Below are 17,654 nucleotides of genomic sequence, written 5' to 3'. Positions count from 1 at the left end.
TACTATGTAGCCCAGACTGGCCTGAAACTCAGTGATCTTCCTGGCTTAGTTTCCTGTCCCAGGATTAAAGGTGTGTACCACCATACCCAGCAGGAAAAATCTTTAGGATTTTTTTTTTTTGGGTCCGGTCATGGGTCCTGAACTCTGGGCCTGGGCACTGTCCCTCAGCTCTTCAGCTCAAGGCTAGCGCTCTACCATTTGAGCCACAGCGCCACTTCCGGCTTTTTTCTTTTTGCTTATGTGGTACTGAGGAATCGAACCCAGGGCCTCTGGCATGCAAGGCATGCGCTCTATCACTGAGCCACCTTCCCAGCCCCAATCTTTAGGATTTTTAAGTTTCACTTTTCTAGGCTGCAGGAGTAAATTGAGTAAATTTAATTGAGTAAATTGAGGTGAATGACAATAGCTACCCATTGCCCTCTTAGTGTGTTTGGTCATGCTAAGGAAAAGAAAAAGGAAAACGGGACAATTTCTTGTCAGTATTTCCTTGTGGTTGTGTTAATACTACTAGTCTGAGAGAGCATACTGAGTGTGAAAAATAATAACTTTTGTATGTGTGTGTATATATTTGTGCCAGTCCTGGCCTTGAACTCAGGCTGTATGCTGACTCCGAGCTTTTTGGTCAAGGCTAGGCCTCTACCACTTGAGCCATAGCTCTACTTCCATCTTTTTGGTAGTTAATTGGAGATAAAAGTCTCCTGGACTTCACTGCCTGGGCTGGCTTTTTTTTTTTTTTTTTTTTTTTGTGGTCAGTCATAGGACTTGAATTCTGGACCTGGGTACTGTCCCTCAGCTCTTCAGCTCATAGTAAGTGCTCTACCACTTGAGCCACAGCGGCACTTCTAGTTTTCTTGTGGTTAAATGGAGATAAGAGTCTCGTGGACTTTTCTGCCTGGGCTGGCTTTGAACCGTGATCTTCAGATCTCAGTCTCCAGGGTAGAATTACAGGCATGAGCCTCTGGCACCCGGCTCCTGGGCTGGCTTTGAACTGCAGTGCTCAGATCTTAACCTCCTGAGTTGTTAGGATGACGAGCATGAGCTATCAATGCCCAGCTGTGTTTTAAAAAAGAAATTCAGACTGGGAATATAGCTTCGTGGTGGAGTGCTTGTATGAAGCTCTGGGTTTGATTCTTCAATACCACAGAAACACAGAAACAGAAAAAGCCAAAAGTGGCACTGTGGCTCGAGTGGTAGAGTGCTAGCCTTGCGCAAAAGAAGCTCAGGGACGGTGCCTGGGCCTTGAGCTCAAGCCCTGGGGCTGGCAAAAAAGAAAGAAAGAAAGAAAGAAAGAAAGAAAGAAAGAAAGAAAGAAAGAAAGAAAGAAAAAAAGAAAGAAAGAAAGAAAGAAAGAAAGAAAGAGAAAGAAAGAAAGAGAGAGAGAGAAAGAAAGAAAGAGAGAAAGAAAGAGAGAGAGAGAAAGAGAGAGAGAGAGAAAGAAAGAAAGAAAGAAAGAAGATATTCAACAACTTCTGAAAGTTGTAACTATGAGCAACCTAACTTTAGCAGTGTTTATAAGACATCCTCAAAATAACAACAACAAAAAATGTGATTTCAAAGGGCTCTAGAGGCTAAGCATGATTCTGTGTTGATGGCATTTACAAAATCAACATAGGGATTTAAGTCAAAATAACTGTGGAATATTTTATAAATATGTAAAGTTTCTTTAATATCTAAGAACTGGTTAAGCCGAGAACCTTTCTTATCTTATCTCACTGTAAACAATTCTTTTCTTGTTAAAAAAAAAAGAATTCTACCAAAAAATTCCATTGCAATTTCCAAGAGAAGTGGCAATACAGAACAATATTGATAGAAATAAATCCTTTTCTCCCTCCTGCAGTTTGCCAGCCAGAAACAAAACCAACCATCTTCCTGAAACACAATCACATGCATGTGCATGTATGTGTACACACATGCACATGCATGTGCACAAACACATACTAGCATGGGGGCTAGTCTGCTGCAGAGCTCCAATAGCTTCAAGTTGCTTAAGCCTTGAGTCAGCCTCATCCCTCACACCACGTAGACCACAGCTGCAATGTGTAACCCACACTAACTTTTAAAAAAGACAAACAGCATATCTGAGAAGTCTGGATTGACTTTGCTTTTGTGACTGTGCATTCCGTAAGGTTTAGTTGGTTTACAGAGCTTAACTTTTAATACTGTTAACATCTTCTGGCCAACTAAACATCAAGAATATGAATAAATATCAAGGATTATTCTACTTTCATTTCCTTTTTCTGACAGAGCCCTTTGGCTCTATAAATACATTACAGTCTCAGTGCCACACCCCACTGGGGCTTAAGATTCCATACTAGAGCACATCATCTGGATGTGGCTTCCAGATGTGCAAGGATATTCCTGAAGTCTAAAGGAAAAGCAAGCAGTGGGCAAAAGAAAAAGATCGCTGGTCTTTAGTATGAAAATTGTTCCTGGTGCAGAACAAGAGTGGCTGGGCCCCCAGAAGTCAGTTGGAGCTATTGTTAGAAATGACCTGTGACCATGGCTGAGGGTGGGATTGCTCTTACAGAGGACTTTCAACCATCCTTTTCTTGACTTGGAGGTAGAAGATTCGGTTCTCTTCAGGATAAGTGACTTTGCTGAGTGGCATTCTGTAGATGTTGGGGTTTTTCGTGGTCAGCAAGAGGAATAACAGTGTAGCCAAACAGAAGGACCAGGTACAAGCTGGCAACCTGGCCTGGGGAAGAAAAGACAAAACTGTTGAGAGCCCATCTGAACACAAATCTGTACCAAGTACCACTCTGAACTTTCACCCATGGAGAAGAGTCATTTGGGGGCATTGCTTTGGATTCTACTTATGCCCACAGAGTCCTAATTTAAGAGCATTTTTGCACTTGAAATGTTTTCATCTTTTGTGATGCTTAGTTACATCTCTACTTTGTGCGACTCTTTCTCCTCATACATTCAGACGTAGCACACTAGATGTGGAAGATGACACTCAGCATAGAGATGACATTTAGCAAACTACTAATGGCTCCTGGACCACTTAAATCCACAAGGCCTTCTCTGATAAGTCAATCCCAGGGAGATCTGTCTGACTGCTACTCAGTCTAAATCTAGGCCTCTACTTGTTGTAGATAGACTTCAAGTTGCTTGATTGCATGACTCTGATTCTGTGTATGAACCCCATGGGGTATAATGGGGTTTAGGGTACCCAAGCATGATTACATGATTGCATATCACACTCATGTAGGTGAATTAAACACACACACATAGACACACATGTGGTATACACACACGTGGGTGCACACACACACACACATCATACAAGAGCTATTCTGTGAGCACAGTAAAGAACAGGGCCTAAGGATCTATCATTTCCAAAATCTTTTTTTTTTTTTAGTCATAGTTGAGGCTTGAACTTAGGGCCTGGATGCTGTCCCTGTGCTTTTGGGCTCAAGGCTAGTGCTCTACCACTTTGAGCCACAGCTCTACTTCTGGTGGTTAATTAGAGAAAAGAGTCACATGGACTTTCCTGCCTGGGCTGGCTTTGAGCCACAATCCTCAGATCTCAGCCTCCTGAGTAGCTAGGACTACAGGTGTGAGCTACAGCACCCTGCTCAAAATCTTTTTAGGTGACTCTGTTGTGCTGCTTGTCTAGTTCTGGCCCATGGATTAGTGCTGTGAACTTTCTTTCTGAGAATGTGAAGGGCTCCACAATGCTCTGATGTATTCCTCTATCATGAATGCCTGTAATGGATCATTGGTTTCTCATCATAGGGATGCTGTGTCTCTATGTAGACCTTCCCAGATCTTTGTGAGCTGCTGAGAGAGCCAGGGACTACTTCAACCCACTCACAGCACAGAGCCTAGCAGAAGCGCGGAGGGATTTACAACCATAGGTCATGCCATTAGATGCTGCCAGATGGCCTTTGAGAGAGTTTTCCTTGTCACTGACAGCTGATCAATCATGCTGAGTGATAAACAGAAGCAAACTTACCATAGCCATTAGGTGTGTCATGCTGGCTCCAAGGTAGGCAGTGAACAGGGCTACAAAAAAAAAAAAAAAAAAGGAATCATGTTTGTCAAATGTACTCTTTTTTTTTTTTTTGGAGACAGAGTCTTGCTCAAGTATTTCCAGAAATAGCATCTGTGAGTTCATCCCTTTCATGATGTTCTTGAGAAACCACTCTGAGCAGAAGGGTACTCACGGCTAGTGCTGGAAAGAATTTCCCTCCTTGATGTCATCAATTTAAATCATTTTAAGATCCAGCTCATTCACTCATCAGCCACACTCTGCCTCGCTCTCTTGAGTACCAGCTCTGCTGCTATACTGCCCTAACCTAAGCTCATGAGATCTTATGGCCATTTTTCCTTTTAAACGCCCACGGCACTTCTAAGGTGCACTTTTATGTTTTATACTGTCATGCTGTTTCGGAGTGATCTCCAAGTCTAAGTTGTGTTTCTCTCCACAGTAAGTGTCAAACTCTTACTGACCTTGGTAGATGGCTAGCTAAGGAGCACTGGGAAAACCTTACATGAGGGAGTGTTCTTCCACACGAGATGTCAGTGTATAGGTGATTGATTCCCTGAAAGTGTTCTTGCTAGCTGGTGAAGAGAAAATATCCTAGAAAGAGACTGGATCTCAACTCTTCATAGACAACAACCTTGCGAAATGGATTGCTATATATAAGTCCTACTCTGACAACGCAGCCACTGATGAGATGCAGAAATGTGTTTACTGCTTCCAGACATGCCCTGGCTTCACAGGTTCTGATCCAGAGACTGGAGAGGCAGCTCTGCCATGTGCCATCAGTTCCCTAAGTCCTTTCTGATATAGACAGTTGGAATGAATAAAAGAATAACTCTCTGTTAGTTATTTGCCTTCGCAGACCAGGTTATTTGACAGTGTTGGTGTTGTGTGGACAAGAGGAAATTTGCTGTGGCATTTTACATGTGTGACTTGCTGTACAACCCCGCCCCCCCCCCCCACATGCAGACATTACAAAGTCTGATAGGACCCAGCAAGATTGAATGAGCACCCTCCCACACTGTTAGCAACGCTGAGAATGGATAGCACCCCTTGGGGATAACTTGGCATCTCTGGGAATTAAAAGTGGCATTCTCTTTGAGCTATCAGTTTGATTTCTAGGCATATATGTAAAGAAACTTGCACAAAGTAGTAGGATAGGTGAATTTCTTGCTACAGAGGATGCTGTGAATGGTCCTAATGTAATCACAAGGATTGGTAGAAAAGGAATGTGAAAAACTGTACCACTGGATGCCAGTGGCTTGTTTCTACTCAGGAGACTGAGATCTGAGGATCTCAGTTAAAAGCTAGTCTGGGCAGACAAATCTGAGAGACTTTTATCATCAATTAACCATCAAAAAGCCAGAAGTAGAGGTATAGCTCAAGTGGTAGAACACCAGCCTCAAGAGGCAATAGCTAAGTGAGAGTGTTTTGTCCCTTTAAGCCCAGTACTAATACACACACACACACACACACACACACACACACACACACACACACACACACACACACACACACACACACGGCGGGGGGGTGGGTACTAAATGGCCACATACAGCAACCTGAGTTCTGTTAGCCTTGTTATAGTGTAGGTCAAAGTGGAACAGAGCCGTCTAAACCATTGGTTCTGTCTGTTTTCCATCTTGGGTAAGAATTCCACAGTGTGTGTGTCTGTGGCAAGTTCCATCATCTGAATGACTATGTAGTTGTTAGGGATTAGATATGAGGGGGACTGGAGATGTATTTCCATCAGATTAGTTACAATTTTCCACATACCACTGTCCTTACACCTTTTTGTCTCTAAGAAAGTGTCACTCCCTTTCCATTACCTTAAATGCTTTTATTTGTTCTCAATGGGGATGCCAGAGGCTGTGGGTGGGAAAATTGTCTTCCCTTTCTAAACAGCTTGAGATATTCAGGCAATTTTCAGATTCAAATATCTTAAGGTCTGTTTTAACCTAAGGGGTTGCCAGAAGGGCCTGAAGACTACCACACACAACTAGCTTAGGGTAGTATGATAGTTCTGGAGGTTTTACTCCCAGTCAAAATTCTCTTCAGGACTTCCTTTAATCTTTGTACACTCAAGATACCCAACAGTACAATGAGAAGATGGACTGGAGGTCTCTAGATTTTCTTCCAGCTCTGTAGGCAGGTGTAAGGTCTGCCCTGGACCATGCAGGCCCTGTACAGACACCTTCCTACCTCTTGGCTAATTTTCTACCCAGTATCTGTGTTACCTAGGTAACTGGCACATCTGGAAGCAGTCACCTTTCCCTAGGTTACATCCTGGGCTGCCTCTGGTCAGGCCTCCCAACTGACCACTGGAGGGTCCCAGGCCCTGAGGTCACATCCATATCCAATGTGGCCACACCTTTTCCCCTACCTGGTCATACCTCTTCCTATCTCTGGCCTAGATAAGTCCTGGCCTGGGGGTGGGTCTCCCTTTTTGACCACGCCTCTCCACCATGCATGGAGGGGCGGGCAGCAGTTCAGGAAATAAACTTCTTTTCCTGCCTGAATAGCACATGGTGCTCTCTTCATTGGCTACTGAATGAAACCTACCTACTTAATATACCTTACAGCAGGGTCTAGCTAGAATGCTGGGGATGAGAAAGAATTAATAACATGTGGTCTCAACATGAGGTCTTTAGGTCAGCAACACTAGAGGAACTTGTTAGAGATGCAAATTCTCCCCTGCCTCTAATACTGGATCAGACCTAGCATGAGCTCCAATGATCTGTGTTTTAACAAGCACTCTAGGTGAAACTGTTACACACTCCAGTTTGAGACAGCTGGATGGATCATGTAATCCTAATGCTTCCTCAGAAACATGGTTCTCTATTTAGCTTGAGTTACTTCTTTTTAGTGTTTAGGATTCAATAGCAAGCATGAATACAGGACAAGTCAAATGTATCACCCCCTCTCCCCCCGCCAAATATATAGAATATAGAATGGCTAATAGGACTCAATGCCACCTCCCCATGGTCACAATAACCAAGAAGGTGAGTAAAGATGGCTTTAGTACTCTCAGAGAAGGAGAACATCACTTGCTTTGGGCAGGCACTTTCTTAGTAAACTAAACTAGAATTCCAGCTCTAATTGTTCATATGGTCTCCCCCCGACCCCCACTTCTGCTTGTCTTTGATTTCAACCCCACTGACATGAACAAACTTCCCCAAACTCCATTTGTGGGATTCTTCCCAAACTCCATTTGTGGGATTCTTCCCAAACTCCATTTGTGGGATTCTTCCCAAACTCCATTTGTGGGATTCTTCCCAAACTCCATTTGTGAGATACTCACCACAGGCAAGAGCCAGGAGGTGGGCTTGCCAGGTCAGTGCTACGAACATTCCTCCAATTGCAATGCAAGCGAGAGAACTGTTAAAACCCCAGAGTCCAGAGTAGATGTTCTCAAATGGAGATGCAAGGCTGAGTCCTGCTTGACAAGATAAAGATAGAAGTGATCAGAGCGTTGAACAAATGGCAGAAGTGTCCATGACAAGTGGCAATGTGTCTGGGGGAGGTTGTGGAGTTTAGGGGAAGTATCTTGAGAGCTCCCACTGGTCCCTAGAAGCAGAGGCCTCAAGAAATGTCTGGAGCATAGAAGATACCTGAGACCATGTCTGAGTGGAAGAGATCATCAGTATTTGGCAATGAGTCTGTGCTTACCTGCCACTACCCCCAGCAATGATCCAATGGCAGCATGCAGACACATGAGTGGGGATGACAGCAGAATGGCACATAAGAAAATGCTCCCTGTCCATGGATTATCGCAGCCATATATCTGACCAACCCCCACAGGAAGTGACTTCAAAAGCTGCAAAAGCAAGTACAAAAATGAGACCCCTGCCAGGCATGCTTGCACACCTCTATAATCTCAGCACTAGGCAGGCTGAGGCAGAAGGGTAGTGAGTTCAACGCTAGTCTGGGCTACCTAGTGAGACCTTATCTCACAAAATCTCAAACGAAGGCGAAACAACACCAACAACTATGTAAAAGAAATCTCTGGCAGATTTGTGCTGCAAACACAAGGAGGAAGAGCTGGAATTTGATGGGGGCTCACCAGGTTTTTGAAAGTTTGTACTGTCTCCATAACTTCCTATGAAGAGATACATGGTACAGTGATTCTCATATTCTTGGCTTGCACCATAATTTGGTATACTTGTTAATTTAGGTTCCCAGGCCCCATCTCCAGGGATTATAAATTATATAGGGTCTGAGATAGATCCAGTTTGACCATTAAAATTTTTTCCCAGGTAGTTCTGATGCTTAGGAATGCTTGAGAGCCTTGGACTATTACACATACTCTAGTTGCCTGGCCCCAAAAGAGCATAGCTCAGAGATGTTCTGTGATGAACTCAAAGAGTAAGCATCCAACTATTTTGACTGGTGGAAGCAGATCAGGCCTAGACTTAACTTAGGCAGGAGGCCCCATCACACCTGCCCAAACAAGGGTCAAGCTCACAAGACAGTATCTGACTTCTGATGGACTTGGTACTGCTAGCATTTAGAAAAGAAAGGAAGGAGTTTGACTTTGACCAAATAGTCATTTAGAAACAAAACAAAAACTCTCCCAGTTCTGGGGTAGAACAGGAATGACAGGATGAAGACAGATAGGCCACCAGACAGCTGAGAATCTAGAAATCTCTCAAACCTATGGGCAATGAACCAGCAGAACGTGTGACTCCCAGAGGCGGAGCAAATATGAGAAGACAGTGTATCTTACCTCCAGGGCACTGAGCTCAGACCAGGTGATATTGGGGACCGAGGTTACAGGTGTGAACAATTTGCTTGGGAAGAATGGATTATAATGTCCTGTGGCTGCAAGATACATCGATAGTGCCATGTTGAAAGGAAGCGTGAAGACGGGAAGATCCCACTTGCTGAACACAGAGCACAATGCACTTGAGAAAACTGGGCTAAAAAGGAACAGAATAGAGGAATCCTCATGTGTTGACAAGAAGGCAGATTGACCAAATGAATCACTCTACACCATGGAGGGGTTTTGTTTCATCTGTCAATTAGGCCCCTGATGAACTCTGTGGACAAACCTCCCACAGAATGAAAGTGTAGAATCAGTTTTATCATAGAGATAGTAATTCCAAAATACAGTTTAAAAACCAACTGTTAATATACTTGGATTTTGAAAAGAAAATTCTGGGGCTTCTCAGAGCAAATTACATAGAGAGATGGAAACAAAAACAAAAACAAAAACAAAAAAAAGGGCACTGGTGGTTCATGCCTGTAATCCTAGCTACTCAGGAGACTGAGACCTGAGGATCGTGGTTCAAACCCAGCCAGGGCAGGAAAGTTTGAGAGACTCTTATCTCCAATTAACCACCAGAAAACAGGAAATGGCACTGTGGCTCAAAGTGGTAGAATGCTAGTCTTGAGCAAAACCCCTCAGGGTCAGTGCCCAGGCCCCAAGTTCAAACCCCATGACCACACCACCAACAACAAAGACTGAAAAAAATGAAGTACTTGATAAAATATAATTAAAGTGTTTTGTGTAACACTATATGATCATAATCCCTCTCCCCTACACCAGATAACCAAGATTCTGAGTTTGGCATATATAATTCCACATGTCTTTCCTATTTGTATCTACGTTTTTGGGACAAATTGCTCAAGGCAGGCTGTAGGTGCATGGCATGGAGGAGCAGCGTAGAGTTTACATAGAGCTTATATCTTGGATCTGTGGATAAACTTTGTAACTTCAGGTAAAACACTCATCCTCAGTTCCTTGGTCTGCAAAGGTAGGATTGGTTTACATGCTTGGGCCTCTTGTGTTATTCTTTTATTTACCCAATCAAGAAGTCATTGTTTAAGAGCAGAATAGATTTCCTACTTGTGGGAGCTATGGTAAACACTCAGCTTGCCATGACCTCTGCCCTTGTTGGTTATCTTGTTGGTTATGATGCTGTTGACAGGCCCTCCACATACCTGTGCATGCAGCTACAATGTGCGTGCAGCCAGGGTGTTCATGGACCCTCCTACAGACCCTGTCTGTAATGGGCTATATGTTTTACTCATGTGCCTTTTAGAGTTATATATTCTAAATATGGGAGACAAAAATGTTTGCTTCTAGAAAGAAAAAACAATTTAAGATGATGTCAACATAGAAAATAGTTTGAAGGATTCAGGTTTTTTTTTAAGGTGTGCTTTATAAAACTTTACATCCCATTAGGAAATTATTTGAATGGGGTCTATACTCATGGTGATTCCTTTTTTTTTTTTTTTTTTTTTGGGGTCTGGTCATGGGGCCTGAACTCTGGGCTTGGGCACTGTCCCTCAGCTCTTCAGCTCAAGACTAGCGCTCTACCACTTGAGCCACAGCACCACTTCTGGCTTTTTTCTTTTTGCTTATGTGGTGCTGAGGAATCGAACCCAGGGCCTCGAGCATGCAAGGCAAGCGCTCTACCACTGAGCCACCTTCCCAGCCCTTGTGGTGATTCTTAAGTGGACTTCCTAAACCAGCCATATCAGCATCATCTGGGCACTGTTAGAATACCAATTCTCAGGCTCTACCCAGTGGACTTGATCAGAACCTCTGGGGAGGCAGCCATCTATCTGTCTTAATAAGTCCTCATCATGTTCAAGTGTGAACACTACTTAGGATGACCTGGGGAGATTCAATAGTTTTGTCATCTAGATAGCAGATGAGAGTAATTCCATCCATCTTGATGGTAATGTGGGTATAGGCTGTGGTTGCACCTGTATCAGTATGTAGTTAAGACTCTGAGTTCTTCTGGATGAGGGGACAGTGTTGGTATACATGTAGGAGAATCTATCACAAGGCCAAATCACTTAAACTGGCTGTAAGGAAACAGACACCTTTTTAAGGGATTGTTTCTTTTCTAGTAGGGATAACAGAAATCAAACATTTTCAATTCATTTTTAAATCATACCAAAGTACATAACCTACAATTTTTCACTTAACTGGTTTAAGTTGTCATTCATTGACACAATACATTCTCATTGTTGCACAGTTCCCATCCATTCACAGAACACTTTTTAGTTCACAAAATAACCAACTCCTCATTTCTTCCTTCCTCCACAACTTTTTAAAGGCATTTTGAAAACTAAGTACAACTTACCATGTCATGGACATAACAGACACGGGGAATAGCAGCCACCAGAAATAGTCACCCTTGTCTGAGAAGACAGCCATAAGAATGCCCACCAAGGTGGCATTGTAGCCTTGTAGTCCAGCTGCTATGGCTGACCTGTGGGGAAAAGGCATAGCACAGACAGTGTTCAGGTGGACTTGGGTTAGACTTGCACATAAATTATACCTGTAAGGTCTCAATCACACTCATATTTAGAAAACACAATTATATTTAGTTATGCATTTCCTATCAAGTGCATCATATGAATATCAATACCCAAATCAAGTACAATATGTATAGATAAAAGCACAGATGGGCACTTAAAATAATGCCCTCCCCAGGTGTCAGAGCCAAGGACAGCTCTACAGAGACTGATAAGGGAACAAGAAAGGCATTCCTTTATACTTTCCTGCATACAGTTCTTATGACTTATTTTAAAACATGAAGGGCCTCTGAGAATAGAAGTTTTGACATATGGAAGTCTCCTAAATCTGATTCCTTTGGTAAGAGATGTACGATTCCTAAAATGGGAAATTCCTTTTCATAATACCTTAGCGTACAGCTTTGTGGTCCTTTGCTTGCATTTTGTTCTCTAAACACACATTTCCAAGTTGTTGTAAAGAAAAAAAAACTACTTAAAAAAAACTTGGTAAAGTATCACCATTCAATTATATGAATGTTTAGCATATGGGATTTTTTTGAACCCCCTCTGCTTGTATTTAACTTTGCTTCTGAAGATTATCCTATGGGTAGGCTTGCACTCTGGCTATGATGACCTCCATTTCCTAATTGGGAAGCAGACAACCCATAGAATAAGACCAGGCTGACAAGCAGCCCCAGCTCTCCCAGGGCTCTGAGAGTTGACAATGTGTGGCACTGTGAAGGGCATAGTCTGTGCTTCCCAAGAGCCAGGAACTCAAGGGCCATGTTTGCAGAGACACTGGGCATGGATAAAGATGATGAAGAAAGTGGATGAAGTCAAACTCAGGGCCTGAGGGGAAGGGCTGCAGCTGGTGGTCAGATGACAGGGACTGGTGGGAGCTGGCAGGAGTGGGTATAAGAGTTTCTTGGCTTGTTTCTAACTGGCCTCAGAGGCACCAGTAGAAGAGATAAGATGACATCACATGCATTCATCGGCTTGAAAACATTAGGGGTGAGACTTCCCGTTCAGGGAATGTGGGAGTCAATATAATTTATATGATTGTAACCGGAAATTGGGACTGCACATAATGACAGTGAGAGCTGTGCAAAGTCTTGTCCTCTCAACAGTAGGCTTGGGGATTTGGGGCTTGAGTTTGGTCCATGGGAAATGAATGGCAGCGTCCACAGGTTGTGGAATGCCCCAGTTAAAACCTCCAGAAGACATGTATTCACCTCAAATGGTCTTATCATTTGAATAGGGTCTTTTAGGACCAGGGAAAATAAAGGAGCTTTGAAAACTAGCACATGTAACTATGACTTATCTTGTCAATAATACCTGCCCCAGAGATGAGGTTGGTGTTTCATTGAAGGAAAACAATGAAGGACTATTTGGAATGGCATAGTCCTACAATTTGTGGGTATTCCTATCTTCAGAAGCTGAGCTAACTTTTGAATTGTCCATGAAGAATGAGTTAGATAAACTGATCACGGGAACAAGATATAAAGGGGTTACTATAAAATTGTTAAGACTTTCCATCCCTGTCCATATGCAGAGCTGGGGGGACTCTGGGGACTCCTGGACCCCAAGAGTGGTGAATGGGGATGGCTGGGCTTCGAGGACTTTTCTGAGTGAGATACCATTGGAAAAATGAGAAGAGGGGCCATGAAGGGAGTTAAAGAATTCAAATTCTGCAGGAGCATTTGAGGGATTATAGACGGGAGAGTGACATGATTTCGTGTTTATTGTCACGTTGTAGAAGTTCCTTGTTGAGTGAGAAACTACACACAAAGAAAGACAGAAATCACCCATCATTCCAAACTTGTGCAATGATTTCACATTTTAGGTACTGTTTTTCTGATACAGAGACGAATCTTTCAATCTTAATACTAGAACATGATGATGTTAGAAGTTTAAAAAAACGACAACATGAACTCATGTTTGTTCCCCCCACTCCCACCCCGAAATGCTAATAAATAATTTTTATCAATCCTTAAAGATCTCCTAGAGATAACTAATAGCTGAGTTTCTGGTTACTACATCTATCTCTGGTCACTTACTCAGATACTAAGGATAAGACACTATAAATGGTTTCCTGGCCTCTGACTAAAGGCAAATAGAGTTCTATGGAATAAAGGTTGTTACTTCCGGGGCAGGGTGTGGCTTTATCACCGTTGTGCATGATGGCTGTCTGGCTAGGGTCTGAGAAAGGGAGCAAACTGGCATGAAGACATGTGCCTACCTGTCTTGACTGAGCAAGAGGGCTGTCAGAGTAGAGATCACTGTTGCCAAGCAACCATTGAGAGCCCACCATGGGTTCTGGATCAGGAGTCCCACCACAATCAGGATCCCACTGATGGGGTTGCTGACAAACACCACTTGGGATATGCCTCGAAGAAACCAGTCTATGAACTGGAGCACCACAGGCTTATCTGGAAGAGAGAAATGAGCAGAGTGGAGGATGTGACAGGGTGAATGGTGGTCCTGCCCAATGCTAAGCCTGCTCTGAACAAAGGCACTAGCACTCTCTGGAAGGAAAACATATTTTGATACTCCTTAAAGCTTCTCCCCTATGAGCCTTTGTGTCCTAAAGGCTCCCAGACCCCTGAAATCATCTAGCTTCTTGATGTTCAGAAAATAGTATCTAGTGTACTTATTTACTGTGCTCAGAAGTACAGATTGTCAAACCAAAGGAACAAATAGTAAATTTTTCATTTTTCTTCCTTTCCATTTTTTCATTTGGTTTTCCTTTCCTTTCCTCCCTCCCTTCCTCCTCTTCCTCCTCTTTTTTCTTCCTGCTCACTTCCTTCCTCTTTCCTTCCCTCTCTCCATTTCCCTCGTTCTCTTTTTTCTTCCCGCCTCTTGCAGTACTGGGGACTGAACCCAGCAATGTGAACAAGGCAAAGGAATAACTTGAGTTATAGCCCAATCCTTTTATTTGAATTTTGTTTCAAGATAATCTTGCTAATTTTGGCTGAGCTGAATTTGAATGCTAGATCCTCCTGCCTCTGCTTTCCAAGTTGCTCAGTTACATTTTTATTTTTTTATTATGTATTTATATGTTTATTTTATTTGTTGGCTGTGGGGCTTGAACTCAGGGCCTGGGCACTTGATCCTGAGCATTTTTGCTCAAAGGCTAGCACTCTGCCACTTCGAGTCACAGCCCTACTTGCCGCCTTTTGGTAGTTAATTGGAGATAAGTCTCCCAGATTTTCTACCTTGGTTGGCTTCTATCCATGATCCTCAGATCTCAGCCTCCTGAATAGCTAGGATTATAAGCGTGAGCCACCAGTACCCAGCAATTTTTTTTTAAGTAATGAAATTAGAACATAGGGATAAGTGTTTTCTATACTATGAATAGGGCCCTGGCCCTGACTGTCTCCCATAACTAACTTGGAAAAGTTTTCAAGATAAAAAATTAAAGTAGAAACATGGATAATAATGATTAGGGAATACAACTCAAGATATCAGTAGAAATACTACACATCATTTCTCAAAGCCACTTCTCCCATCTCTCCAAGAAATGAACACATAAATACCTTTAAGCCAGTTGGCTAATTCTCTCATGTCACCGGTGACATAACCAAGTGCTTTGGGGACGCACCTTCTCCCCCGACCTGTGGAAATCTGGTTTGTACTCTGGTCTAGTTTAACCATGGTCGAGTCTTCCATGGCTGCCTCTTCCTCTGGCTCCTTGAAGGAAAGACAGAGTTCATAAATATTCCTACTATAGAACTTTCCACATTAAAGCCTGGGCAGAGTAGCCACAAAAGGTGAGTGTAAACGCATGCATCTGGACCATGATGTCCTGTTGGACCAAGAGAACACTCTTTTCCTTCTGAAATATCATGGAATTTCTATGGTCTCAAATTCTATACTGCCTTTGTCCTCAGTATCTTAAATATGACCATGATAAGGTTCTGATTTATAATATCATAAGGTTCACTTTCTAGTTCAATAAGCAGTTACTGAGGCCCTACTTGCTGCACTCAAGGAGCTTAGTCTAGTTGAGAAGAAAGAAAAACAGTTGATATCAGCATAATGAAGCAAATAATAATACAGAAAGAGCTAAAACTAAGTGCTTGAGCTGCATACTGGCAATAGAAAGAGCAAGAAATCAGGCTTCAAAACTTCCTGCTCCTTAATGCAGACTGGCTAGTTACTTTGTAAGACCAGCAGACTTTTAAAATTCATTTCTTAAACAAGACACAGGTAAAATCTTTTAGTTAAGATTTTGAAAGGGAAGAAAAGTTTGTATGTATTGACACAGCCTAAGAACCCCTGACCTCTACTTTGCAAGTCCAAGACTGCTAGAATTCTTTCTTATAAATATCTCACATCTTCTTTTAAAATCTCTTACTTAAATACATACGAAGAAGCAAGAAAACAATTCCATAAAGGTAGAGAAGTTCAGATTGCACAGCATAAGAAGGTACAAAACCTAATTACTAAGCATACCCTGGGAAAATATAAATGATAGAACTGTAACTTGTGCTCACTATTTTTCATAAGTATGCAATAGGTGAGTATCATCAGCATTTCCAGAATATGGTACTATGTAGGTAAAAATGAAGGTTTCATAGTGCCAATGGCAGATATAAAAGAATACCAGTGACATAATATCTGAGGTAGGTAATGGGAGAAAGATAGCAGCAAACCAGCTAGACTGTGCAAGAAAAGCCCAGAACGTATCCTGGCTGGTGGGAATCACTGACATGTTGAAGCCATAGCTATAAAAGACATGACCAAAGCCCACACAGATAGATAGACCAGTCAGTTTTTCCCAAGGCAAGAAGAGTTCCAGGCTAATTTTGGCTAGAACACTGTTTCATTGATTATACCTAACACATAGATATTTACAGAAAATAGGTTACTATCCTAAAAAATTCAAAACATCCTGACTCTAGTTTTGGTTTCTATGAATCTCAGTGCAAAAACCAACATGTGTACCTGATTTATTATTGTGTAACTATTATTCTTTCATTGTGTTTTTCAGTGTCCAACTGATCATCATGCTTTCTAAACAATGGAGACCATTAATTGTTCTGCAAAATGCGAACTATTTAAATAATACATTTTAGACCAAAGTCATTCCATCTTGGCAAAACAATGCTAGATGTCGACATCGGTGAGACTTCCCATGGGTTATTTTTTTAATCTGAGGTGAGTGGTAATGAGATAGGGCCTACCTATGTAGCCCCATCTGGCTTTTAACTCACAATTCTTCTGACTGTGTCTACCACATGCTGGGATTAAATGTGTGCACCAACACACCTGACCCAATGAATCTTTGCTTTATGAATTTTTTATATGAAAGGAGAATGATAGAGGAGGGAAGTCAATTGGGATACATTGTATGCATAGGTGAAAATTTATTATCTCCTCCCCTTTGTGCAAATAAAGTATGGTAATACAAAAAGAGAATTTCTTATGTGGAAAACTATAGGGAGCTGGCAATCCAACCTAAATCTACCTGGTGCTTATTTAGCTCTCTCATTAAATATAGGAAACTGAAAAAGAATTTGTGAAAAATTCCCTGTTATTTAGTCATCTAAGTGGTGACTATTTTTTATTTTCAGATTTTTCTCCGCCCTTTGTCAATCATGGGACTTGAACAAAGTGCCTGGTTAGCACTCTACCATGTTGAGCCACAGCTTCACTTCCAGTTTTCTGGTAGTTACTTGGAAATAAGAGTCTCAAGGACTTTCCTGCCCAGCCTGGCTTTGAACCACAATCCTCAGATCATTGCTTCCTAAGTAGCCAGGATTACAGATCAGCACCTGGCTAAGATATTTCCTTTTTTAATTTTCATAATTGAAAATATTGCATGCTAAGCCCCTTCCTCAGCAACACTGACTAATTTTCAAGCCATGCAGAATCATGACAGATACAGGCTTTAGCCTGGGCCATGACCAAAGCCTAAAGTTACAACTCTGCCGAGTTTCTATAGCTAAATGATCAGGTCCTAAAATTGGCAGCTAAAGGAAACCATAGAAATGGTGTTCTCCCCCAAATTCCAGAATAACCAAATTTATGCTTTCCAAATCTCCAGCACATTTGAGAGAATGTCAAATACCCTATCACCTAAGAGATTTTGGAGATACTGATGCAAAACCTGATAATATAACTGGCCAGACACGATTGAGAACCAGAATGATCTGAGTCACCAGTGAAACACCCAAAGCTAAGTAAACACTAAATTATTTTTGGCCAAATCCACAACTTTATTACGATTTGTGCCTCCAGTAGTCACATGCTTGGATGGTTGGGGGAGGGCTTTGATATCCTAGAGAGAGGGGCTTCCTGCCTTGAGCAGACCGAAGTTGAGTTCCAGAGACCTTAGAAACCATTTATTCTAAATGAATCCTTCTGCAACACCTGGGAAATCTGCTACCTGCTGTACAACTAGGGCGTGAAA

At 42.2% G+C, this 17,654-nt stretch overlaps 1 protein-coding gene across 3 annotated transcripts in view; it reads right to left on the bottom strand.

Moving 5' to 3' along the window:
* Nucleotides 1-1,391: 1,391 nt before the first annotated feature.
* Slc14a1 (solute carrier family 14 member 1 (Kidd blood group)) overlaps nt 1,392-17,654 on the bottom strand; it is a 37,118-nt gene continuing 20,855 nt past the window's right edge. For all 3 annotated transcript variants that reach the window (XM_042675020.1, XM_042675021.1, XM_042675022.1), the window contains 8 exons: nt 14,776-14,929; nt 13,479-13,668; nt 11,086-11,214; nt 8,715-8,907; nt 7,658-7,805; nt 7,290-7,424; nt 3,959-4,008; nt 1,392-2,695 (listed from right to left, as the gene is read on the bottom strand). In XM_042675020.1, the coding sequence (XP_042530954.1) occupies nt 2,522-2,695; nt 3,959-4,008; nt 7,290-7,424; nt 7,658-7,805; nt 8,715-8,907; nt 11,086-11,214; nt 13,479-13,668; nt 14,776-14,929 (1,173 nt within the window). In that variant the 3' untranslated portion in view covers nt 1,392-2,521. The remainder of the gene's footprint in view (nt 2,696-3,958; nt 4,009-7,289; nt 7,425-7,657; nt 7,806-8,714; nt 8,908-11,085; nt 11,215-13,478; nt 13,669-14,775; nt 14,930-17,654) is intronic.

Source organism: Dipodomys spectabilis, unplaced genomic scaffold (genome assembly GCF_019054845.1).
Source record: "Dipodomys spectabilis isolate Male_0828 unplaced genomic scaffold, ASM1905484v1 ptg000024l, whole genome shotgun sequence".
Classification (NCBI taxonomy): Eukaryota; Metazoa; Chordata; class Mammalia; order Rodentia; family Heteromyidae; genus Dipodomys; species Dipodomys spectabilis.
Note: the sequence above shows the minus strand (reverse complement) of the source record. Positions and strands in the feature narration are given on the sequence as shown.